Source organism: Triticum urartu, chromosome 2 (genome assembly GCF_003073215.2).
Source record: "Triticum urartu cultivar G1812 chromosome 2, Tu2.1, whole genome shotgun sequence".
Lineage (NCBI taxonomy): Eukaryota > Viridiplantae > Streptophyta > Magnoliopsida > Poales > Poaceae > Triticum > Triticum urartu.
In genome coordinates, this window is record NC_053023.1 from 193,117,039 (window position 1) to 193,128,090 (window position 11,052).

Below are 11,052 nucleotides of genomic sequence, written 5' to 3' on the forward strand. Positions count from 1 at the left end.
AACAAAGGCCGGCACCGAATCCTGTTGACTTGGACCGCCACCCCCGGCCCGTCGCGCTCGCGCCCTTTATAAGCCTTTCCCTCGCCCCCACACACCTTCGTCTCCCGTCCTCTACCTCCATCCATCCGTCCAGTTTTCAGTTTTCACACTCTCCTGGCTGGCTAGCTAGCTAGCTCCTCTCCATCCTCTACAGCGGCTGCGAGACAAACTGAGCCTTTTCCTGCTCGCTCCATCGCCCAATCCGTCTCTACTCTACAGTTGTATACGCGATTAGATGGGGCGCGCGCCGTGCTGCGACAGGACCGGGCTGAAGAAGGGGCCGTGGACGCAGGAGGAGGACGAGAAGCTCGTCGCCTACATCAAGAAGCACGGCCAGGGCAACTGGCGCACCCTCCCCAAGAATGCCGGTAAGCGACTCGGACTCATGCAGCTGCTTGCTCTGCCAAGTTGGTTAGTTAGTTATCCACCGATCGATCCCACACAATAATTAACTGTGTTGCGTCTGTGTGTGCAGACCTTGAGCGGTGCGGGAAGAGCTGCCGGCTGCGGTGGACCAACTACCTCCGGCCGGACATCAAGCGCGGCCGCTTCTCCTTCGAGGAGGAGGAGACCATCATCCAGCTACACAGCATCCTCGGCAACAAGTAAGAACTACTCACTTCACATCATTCAACTCGACGTAGTACTAGCTAGGCGTCTCTGTTGCTATAGCAGCAGCAGCAGCAGCTAGGCGTACGGTTTCCTGGCGAGTTTGATTTTGATGTGCTTTTTTGCATGATTGCTCAGGTGGTCAGCCATTGCGGCGAGGCTGCCCGGACGGACGGACAACGAGATCAAGAACTACTGGAACACGCACATCCGCAAGCGCCTCCTCCGCATGGGCATCGACCCCGTTACCCACGCGCCGCGCCTCGACCTCCTCGACCTCTCCTCGCTCCTCAAGCCCGCCGCCTACTACCCCACACAGGCCGACCTCGACACGCTCCGCGCCCTCGAGCCGCTCGCCAACTACCCGGACCTCCTCCGCCTCGCCTCCACCCTCCTCGCAGCCCCGACCACAACCTCCTCGCAGCCCACGACCGAACAGCAGATGCTCCTCCCTTGGCTGATCCAGGCGCAGATGGCGCAGCAGGTATCTCAGGCGCCGCCTCAACATGCCACGGCCGCAGACATGTTTTTGCAGCCCAGCTCGGCGTGCCAAATGCCGGGTCTGGTTCACGCGAACCCCGCGCAGCAACTACACCAGGATCACATGGTGCCCTCTGACTACGGGCAGCTCCCGGGCTACGACAACCAGCTCGAGCTCGACTACGTGCCGGCGCTGATGCAGATGGCGTCAGACACGTCGAACCTGCAGTGGAGCAGCCCGGTCACAAGTAGCAACAACAACAACAACTGCAACGTCGGCTCCGGCGTATCCACGCCGTCATCGAGCCCCGCGGGGCGTGTGAACTCGGCTTCACCGACAACCTTCTGCGCCAACGCGAGCAACATCGACGCCTTCAGCGCCGACGCCGCCGGGCTGTTCGACATGCACCTGTCCGATCTCCTGGATGTGAGCGACTACATGTAATGAAAAATACAAGTACGGGTTCCACCTGCATCTGCATGCATGTGGAAGCTAGGTCGAACAGTTCATCACGTACCGACCGACAGGGGGCAAAACATGCATACGATGATGATCTCGTACGAGAGCCGTTTTTGTACAGGATTGTACCATTTTTATCCAGTTCATGGTCACTGGTTACTGTTAGAAACTTCACTTTTGTTTTTCCTGTTATTCTTATTTCGATCTTCAATTCATTGGTGTGTGTGGTGCATGTCAGTGTGGGGAAATCATGGCAAAGGTGGCTTCATATGATTGGTGGAGGCGGCTGCTATCCCTCTCACTTGCATCATATGCTTTGTCTCCAGTGAAGAAAAATAGGGTCACTCCGGTTGCTTTTCTTAGAATGCTACTTTTATTGTCTGTTTGTTCTTGTTCATTCGATTTCTTTAGTTTAATTTTGCTGCCTCTTCTATTTCATTGGTTACTGCACTGCTGAGAATTTAATATAAGTATAATAGAAGAAATCAAAGGGAGGGAGAAAAACCAACTAGAATAAGGACACAAGTAACTGTCAAGTCACTGATGGTCACATGACAAGCAATTATTCTTAAATCGTTGGGAAAATAGACTGGAGTTGGTGTGCAACTTAATCATTGCTGCTGCCTGCTCCGTCTGATCGATGAGCGACCAACAGTTACCCGATCGACCACATATGTATTTGTTTTTCTGTAAGTCAAAGAGAAATCTATGGCAATGGATTAATTAGCAAGCTTCATCAAAGTTTACATTCCTCGTAATACTATATGTTGTAGTTGTAGTTTGATATATATAACCGTCTTGTTTGGGTATGGTCAGGTCAACACACACAACTCGTACAAGGCTGCATGAGCCTAGGTCGTGGTACACCTCCAAGGCCAATGTGTGTAGTGTACGTACACACATACCAAAGTAACTCAATGTATGCATGCATTCTTAGTTATACGTATGGCATATCATTATTTCCGTACGTATTTAAGGCCTTAACTGGAAAAAACATCAGATTAATGAGGCCATGACCTTGTCTTTAAATGCATTGTGTAATTATGTACGCATAATATGTTTGCTCAAATGGAGCCACTGTCCGTCGAGCTCATTATTCAACAACAACTTTGATGAACAAACATGCATTGGATATGTTACAGAGGGAGTATATAAGTAGGTACCTTTAGTGGGCCTAGACCTTGTTAAACTACCATGTTTCCTATGAGATCCCTCCGGACACTACCACTCTCTCTATTGTTTCTTCATGACCCCTCATTTTGACCTTAAGATCGACGGTGAATCAATTATCGGCAGCTCACGCACGCCTGGAGCCTAGCTGTATTTTGTTTGTCAACCCACAAGCGGTGCAATTGCGACACTACCGATCTCTATCCTGGTCATGACCATCACTGTATTCGTGGGCATCCAGAACCACTTAGACCGAATGTGCTCTTGACTAGTCACGACAGAACCAATGAAATCGTGCTAGACTCCTCCAACCTGCCCATGAGTCGTGAAGATCGGAACGACCATGGATCCCAGGCAAGAGCGGAAACTCATTGCTTTCTCCAACATGATGCCTGGAGTTGGCCAAATAATAAGACATCACAAGGATCTTAGGCAATCCATAAACGGTGAAGGCGTATTTTACTTTCTAGCTCAATGACCTATCATTTCTAGTTCAAGCATGTAGACTTGCTACCACATAACAAAAGATGGGCCTTCATTCCAAAAAACCTTCCATGTCTCTAACAATCTAAATACTCACATGAACTTTAATCTCCATTTAGAGAGGCACCCTTTGTTTTCTTCAATATCTATGAATGTCTCTTGTGTGCAGTTGTTTATTCTTTTTTTAAGCGCAAACCGTAGAATAATAGTTCTACTGTAATTTTCATTAAAAATATTTACAAATCAATTACAAGGAGTTTAAGCTTCCAAAATAAAAGCAACTAACCAATACCAGTTCGTGTCACAATCATTTCGTTGAAAATGATTAAACTCTAGCCGATCATCATCGAAGCTGCTATCCAATCTTGCAGAGCCCTTAGGTGCTTTGACTTTATTCTGTACTCCAAGAATTGTAAGTCTACTTTAATTTGAATTTCCTGCAGTTCACACTTGCTACTTCATTTATGAAAACTTTACCATTTCGTTAGATCCATATGTTCCAGCATCCTTGTATGATAATTTCTTGGGGGGGGGGGGGGTGTTGGGGAACGCAGTAATTTCAAAAATTTCCTACGCACACGCAAGATCATGGTAATGCATAGCAACGAGAGGGGAGAGTGTTGTCTACGTACCCTCGTAGACCGTAAGCGGAAGCGTTATGACATCGCGGTTGATGTAGTCACACATCTTCACGATCGACCGATCCTAGTACCGAAAGTACGGCACCTCCGCAATCTACACATGTTCGGCTCGGTGACGTCCCATAAACTCTCGATCCAGCTGAGTATCGAGGGAGAGCTTCATCAGCACGACGACGTGATGATGGTGATGATGATGCTACCGGAACAGGGCTTTGCCTAAGCACTGCTACGATATGATTGTTGGAAATATGCCCTAGAGGCAATAATAAAAAGGATTATTATTATATTTCCTTGTTCATGATAATTGTCTGTATTCATGCTATAATTGTGTTATCCGGAAATCGTAATACATGTGTGAATAACAGACACCAACATGTCCCTAGTATGCCTCTAGTTGACTAGCTCGTTGATCAACAGATAGTCATGGTTTCCTGACTATGGACATTGGATGTCATTGATAACGAGATCACATCATTAGGAGAATGATGTGATGGACAAGACCCAATCCTAAACATAGTACAAGATCGTATAGTTCGTTTGCTAGAGTTTTCTAATGTCAAAGTATCTTTTCCTTAGACCATGAGATCGTGTAACTTCCGGATACCGTAGGAGTGCTTTGGGTCTACCAAACGTCACAACGTAACTGGGTGACTATAAAGGTAGACTACGGGTATCTCCGAAAGCGTCTGTTGGGTTGACACGGATCGAGACTGGGATTTGTCACTCCGTATGACGGAGAGGTATCACTGGGCCCACTCGGTAATGCATCATCATAATGAGCTCAAAGTGACCAAATGTCTGGTCACGGGATCATGCATTACGGTACGAGTAAAGTGACTTGCCGGTAACGAGATTGAACGAGGTATTGGGATACCGACGATCGAATCTCGGGCAAGTAGCATACCGATTGACAAAGGGAATTGTATACGGGGTTGATTGAATCCTCGACATCGTGGTTCATTCGATGAGATCATCGTGGAGCATGTGGGAGCCAACATGGGTATCCATATCCCGCTGTTGGTTATTGACCGGAGAGTCGTCTCGGTCATGTCTGCTTGTCTCCCGAACCCGTAGGGTCCACACACTTAAGGTTCGGTGACGCTAGGGTTGTGAAGATATGTATATGCAGTAACCCGAATATTGTTCGGAGTCCCGGATGAGACCCCAGACGTCACGAGGAGCTCCGGAATGGTCCGGAGGTAAAGAATTATATATAGGAAGTGCTATTTCGGCCATCGGGACAAGTTTCGGGGTCACCGGTATTGTACCGGGACCACCGGAAGGGTCCCGGGGGTCCACCGGGTGGGGCCACCTATCCCGGGGGGCCCCATGGGCTGAAGTGGGAAGGGACCCAGCCCAAAGTGGGCTGGGGCGCCAACCCCCCAAGGGCCCATGCGGCTAAGGTTGGGGGAAACCCTAAAGGGGGCGCCCCCTTGCTTGGGGGGCAAGCCCCCCACCCCTTGGCCGCCGCCCCCCCTAGTAGATCCATCTACTAGGGCCGGCGCCCCCCCCTTGGCACCCCTATATATAGTTGAGGAGAGGGGAGGACTTCACACCTGAGCTTTGGCGCCTCCCTCTCCTCCCGTTACGTCTCTCCCTCGTAGTATAGGCGAAGCCCTGCTACTGTGACGCCCTGCATCCACCACCACGCCGTCGTGCTGCTGGATCTTCATCAACCTCTCCTCCCCCCTTGATGGATCAAGAAGGAGGAGACGTCTCCCGTCCCGTACGTGTGTTGAACGCGGAGGTGCCGTCCGTTCGGCGCTTGGTCATCGGTGATTTGGATCACGTCATGTACGACTACATCATCACCGTTCTTTGAACGCTTCCGTGCGCCATCTACAAAGGTATGTAGATGCATCCGATGGCTCGTTGCTAGATGAACTCCTAGATGGATCTTGGTGAAACGAGTAGGAATTTTTTTTGTTTTCTGCAACGTTCCCCAACAATGATCGAGGTGGATTATGGTGGACGGGGGCACCACACACGGCTAAGAGATCAATGATCAACTTGTGTGTCCATGAGGTTCCCCCCTCCCCCGTATATAAAGGAGTGGAGGAGGGGGAGGGGGTCGGCCTCTCTAGGCGCGCCCCAAGGGAGTCCTACTCCCACCAGGAGTAGGATTCCCCCTTCCCTTTGTTGGTTCTAGCAGAGAAGGAAGGAGGAGAAGAAGGAAGGAAGGGGGGGGCGACCCCCCTCCCAATTCGGATTGGGCTTGGGGGGGGGAGGGCGCCCCCTCCTTTGCTTCTTTTCCCTCTCTTCCACTAAGGCCCAATAAGGCCCATATACCTCCCGAGGGGTTCCGGTAACCTCCCGGTGCTCTGGTATACTCTCGATTTCATCCGGAACCATTCCGATGTCCAAACTGTCGGGGATCGTTGCAGAAATTAAAAAAAGTTCTACGCATCACCAAGATCAATCTATGGAGAGACTAGCAACAAGATAGAGGAGAGTGTATCTTCATACCCTTGAAGATCGCGATGCGGAAGCGTTACAAGAACGCGGATGAAGGAGTCGTACTCACGGCGATTCAGATCACGGTTGATTCCGATATAAGCGCCGAACAACGGCGCCTTCGTGTTCAACACACGTATAACCCGGGAATGCCTCCTCCTTCTTGATCCAGCAAGGGGAGAGGAGAAGTTGAGGAAGAGCTCCGACAGCACGACGGCGTGGTGGTGGAGCTTGCGGTTCTCCGGCCGGGCTTCGCCAAGCACTACTACGAAGGAGGATGTGTTGGGGATGGAGAGGGCTGCGCCAGGGGAAGGGTGCGGCAGCCCTCCCACCTCCCCTCTATTTATAGGGGCAAGGGAGGGGGGGCTGGCCCCCTCCAGATGGATCTAGAGGGGGGGGGGCAAGGGGGTGGCTTGCCCCCCAGGCCAAGGGGGGCGCCCCCTTTAGGGTTTCCCCTAAACCCTACGCGCATGGGCCCTAGGGGGGTTTGGCACCCGGCCCACTTAGGGGTTGGTTCCCCTCCATATTCAGCCCATAGGGCCCTCCGGGGCAGGTGGACCCTCCCGGTGGACCCCGGGAACCCCTTCGGTGGTCCCGGTACAATACCGATAAACCCCCAAACACTTCCGGCGACCGAATAAGGACTTCCCATATATAAATCTTTATCTCCGGACCATTCCGGAACTCCTCGTGACGTTTGGGATCTCATCCGGGACTCCGAACAACATTCGGTAACCACATACTAATTCCCATAACAACTCTAGCGTCACCAAACCTTAAGTGTGTAGACCCTACGGGTTCGGGAATCATGCAGACATGACCGAGACATCTCTCTGGCCAATAACCAACAGTGGGATCTGGATACCCATGTTGGCTCCCACATGTTCCACGATGATCTCATCGGATGAACCATGATGTCGAGGATTCAATCAATCCCGTATACAATTCCCTTTGTCAATCGATACGTTACTTGCCCGAGATTCGATCATCGGTATCCCAATACCTCGTTCAATCTCATTACCGGCAAGTCACTTTACTCGTTCCATAATGCATGATCCCGTGACTAACTGCTTAGACACATTGAGCTCATTATGATGATGCATTACCGAGTGGGCCCAGAGATACCTCTCTGTCATACGGAGTGACAAATCCGAGTCTCAATTCGTGCCAACCCAACAGATACTTTCGGAGATACCCGTAGTGCACCTTTATAGCCACCCAGTTACGTTGTGACGTTTGGCACACCCAAAGCATTCCTACGGTATCCGGGAGTTGCATAATCTCATGGTCTAAGGAAAAGATACTTGACATTAGAAAAGCTTCGGCATACGAACTACATGATCTTATGCTAGGCTTAGGATTGGGTCTTGTCCATCACATCATTCTCCTAATGATGTGATCCCATTATCAACGACATCCAATGTCCATGGTCAGGAAACCATAACCATCTATAGATCAACGAGCTAGTCAACTAGAGGCTCACTAGGGACATGTTGTGGTCTATGTATTCACACATGTATTACAATTTCCGGATAACACAATTATAGCATGAACAATAGACAATTATCATGAACAAGGAAATATAATAATAACCATTTTATTATTGCCTCTAGGGCATTTCCAACAGTCTCCCACTTGCACTAGAGTCAATAATCTAGTTACATTGTGATGAATCGAACACCCATGGAATTCTGGTGTTGATCATGTTTTGCTCTAGGGAGAGGTTTAGTCAACGGATCTGCTACATTCAGGTCTGTATGTATTTTACAAATCTCTATGTCTCCATCTTGAACATTTTCACGAATGGAGTTGAAGCGACGCTTGATGTGCCTTGTCTTCTTGTGAAACCTGGGCTCCTTGGCAAGTGCAATCGCTCCAGTGTTGTCACAGAAGAGTTTGATTGGCCCCGACGCATTGGGTATGACTCCTAGGTCGGTGATGAACTCCTTCACCCATATTGCTTCATGTGCTGCCTCCGAGGCTGCCATGTTCTCCACTTCACATGTAGATCCCGCCACGACGCTTTGCTTGCAACTGCACCAGCTTACAGTCCCACCATTCAAAATATACACGTATCCGGTTTGTGACTTAGAGTCATCCAGATCTGTGTCGAAGCTAGCGTCGACGTAACCCTTTACGACGAGCTCTTCGTCACCTCCATAAACGAGAAACATTTCCTTAGTCCTTTTCAGGTACTTCAGGATATTCTTGACCGCTGTCCAGTGTTCCTTGCCGGGATTACTTTGGTACCTTCCTACCAAACTTACGGCAAGGTTTACATCAGGTCTGGTACACAGCATGGCATACATAATAGAACCTATGGCTGATGCATAGGGGATGACGCTCATCTCTTCTATATCTTCTGTCGTGGTCGGACATTGAGCTGAGCTCAATTTCATACCTTGTAACACAGGCAAGAACCCCTTCTTAGATTGATCCATATTGAACTTCTTCAATATCTTATCAAGGTATGTGCTTTGTGAAAGACCTATGAGGCGTCTCGATCTATCCCTATAGATTTTGATGCCTAATATGTAAGCAGCTTCTCCAAGGTCCTTCATTGAAAAACTCTTATTCAAGTAGGCCTTGATGCTGTCCAAGAGTTCTATATCATTTCCCATTAATAGTATGTCATCTACATATAATATGAGAAATGCTACAGAGCTCCCACTCACTTTCTTGTAAACGCAGGCTTCTCCATAAGTCTGCGTAAACCCAAACGCTTTGATCATCTCATCAAAGCGAATGTTCCAACTCCGAGATGCTTGCACCAGCCCATAAATCGAGCGTTGGAGCTTGCACACCTTGTCAACATTCTTAGGATCGACAAAACCTTCCGGCTGCATCATATACAATTCTTCCTTAAGGAAACCATTAAGGAATGCCGTTTTGACGTCCATTTGCCAAATTTCATAATCATAAAATGCGGCAATTGCTAACATGATTCGGACGGACTTCAGCTTCGCTACTGGTGAGAAAGTCTCATCGTAGTCAACCCCTTGAACTTGTCGATAACCCTTAGCGACAAGCCTAGCTTTATAGATGGTCACATTACCATCCGCGTCAGTCTTCCTCTTAAAGATCCATTTATTTTCTATGGCTCGCCGTTCAACGGGCAAGTCAGTCAAAGTCCATACTTCATTTTCATACATGGATCCTATCTTGGATTTCATGGCTTCTAGCCATTTGTCGGAATCCGGGCCCGCCATCGCTTCTTCATAGTTTGAAGGTTCACCGTTGTCTAACAACATGATTTCCAAGACAGGGTTGCCGTACCACTCTGGTGCGGAACATGTCCTTGTGGACCTTCGAATTTCAGTAGGAGCTTGATCAGAAGTATCTTGATCGTTATCATTAACTTCCTCTCTAGTCGGTGCAGGCACCTCAGGAACATTTTCTTGAGTTGCGCCATTTGCCGGTTCAAGAGGTAGTACTTCATCAAGCTCTACTTTCCTCCCACTTACTTCTTTCGAGAGAAACTCTTTCTCTAGAAAGGACCCATTCTTTGCAACAAAGATCTTGCCTTCGGATCTGAGGTAGAAGGTATACCCAATAGTTTCTTTTGGGTATCCTATGAAGACGCATTTTTCCGACTTGGGTTCGAGCTTTTCAGGTTGAAGTTTCTTGACATAAGCATCGCATCCCCAAACTTTTAGAAATGACAGCTTAGGTTTCTTCCCAAACCACAATTCATACAGTGTCGTCTCAACGGATTTCGACGGAGCCCTATTTAAAGTGAATGCGGCAATCTCTAAAGCATAGCCCCAAAAAGATAGCGGTAAATCGGTAAGAGACATCATAAATCGCACCATATCTAATAAAGTGCGATTACGACGTTCGGACACACCATTACGCTGTGGTGTTCCAGGCGGCGTGAGTTGTGAAACTATTCCACATTTTCTTAAGTGTGTGCCAAATTCGTGACTCAAGTATTCTCCTCCACGATCTGATCGTAGAAACTTTATTTTCCTGTCACGTTGATTCTCAACCTCACTCTGAAATTCCTTGAACTTTTCAAAGGTTTCAGACTTGTGTTTCATTAAGTAGACATACCCATATCTACTCAAATCATCAGTGAGGGTGAGAACATAACGATAGCCACCGCGAGCCTCAACACTCATTGGACCGCACACATCAGTATGTATGATTTCCAATAAGTCGGTTGCTCGCTCCATTGTTCCTGAGAACGGAGTCTTGGTCATCTTACCCATGAGGCATGGTTCGCACGTGTCAAAATGATTCATAATCAAGAGACTCTAAAAGTCCATCTGCATGGAGCTTCTTCATGCGTTTGACACCTATGTGACCAAGGCGGCAGTGCCACAAGTATGTGGGACTATCATTATCAATCTTACATCTTTTGGTACTCACATTATGAACATGTGTAGTATCACGTTCGAGATTCATAAAGAATAAACCATTTACCATAGGAGTGTTGGGGAACGTAGCATAAATTCAAAAATTTCCTACGTGTCACCAAGATCTATCTATGGAGTCATCTAGCAACGAGGGAGGATTGGATCTACATACCCTTGTAGATCGCGCGCGGAAGCGTTCAAGAGAACGGGGTTGATGGAGTCGTACTCGTCGTGATTCAAATCACCGATGATCCTAGCGCCGAACGGACGGCACCTCCGCGTTCAACACACATACGGAAGGGAGACGTCTCCCATGCCTTGATCCAGCAAGGAGGAGGGAGAGGTTGATGGAGATCCA

The 11,052-nt window shown here is 48.6% G+C and overlaps 1 protein-coding gene across 1 annotated transcript; it reads left to right on the top strand.

Annotated features, from left to right (window-relative positions):
- The first annotated feature begins 8 nt into the window (after nucleotides 1-8).
- Nucleotides 9-1,980, top strand: LOC125536707 (transcription factor MYB41-like). The gene is made up of 3 exons (XM_048699948.1): nucleotides 9-407; nucleotides 515-644; nucleotides 787-1,980. Exons 1-3 carry the CDS (start codon nucleotides 275-277, stop codon nucleotides 1,571-1,573), a joined length of 1,050 nt encoding a protein of 349 aa, XP_048555905.1. The 5' UTR covers nucleotides 9-274; the 3' UTR covers nucleotides 1,574-1,980.
- Nucleotides 1,981-11,052: the final 9,072 nt, after the last annotated feature.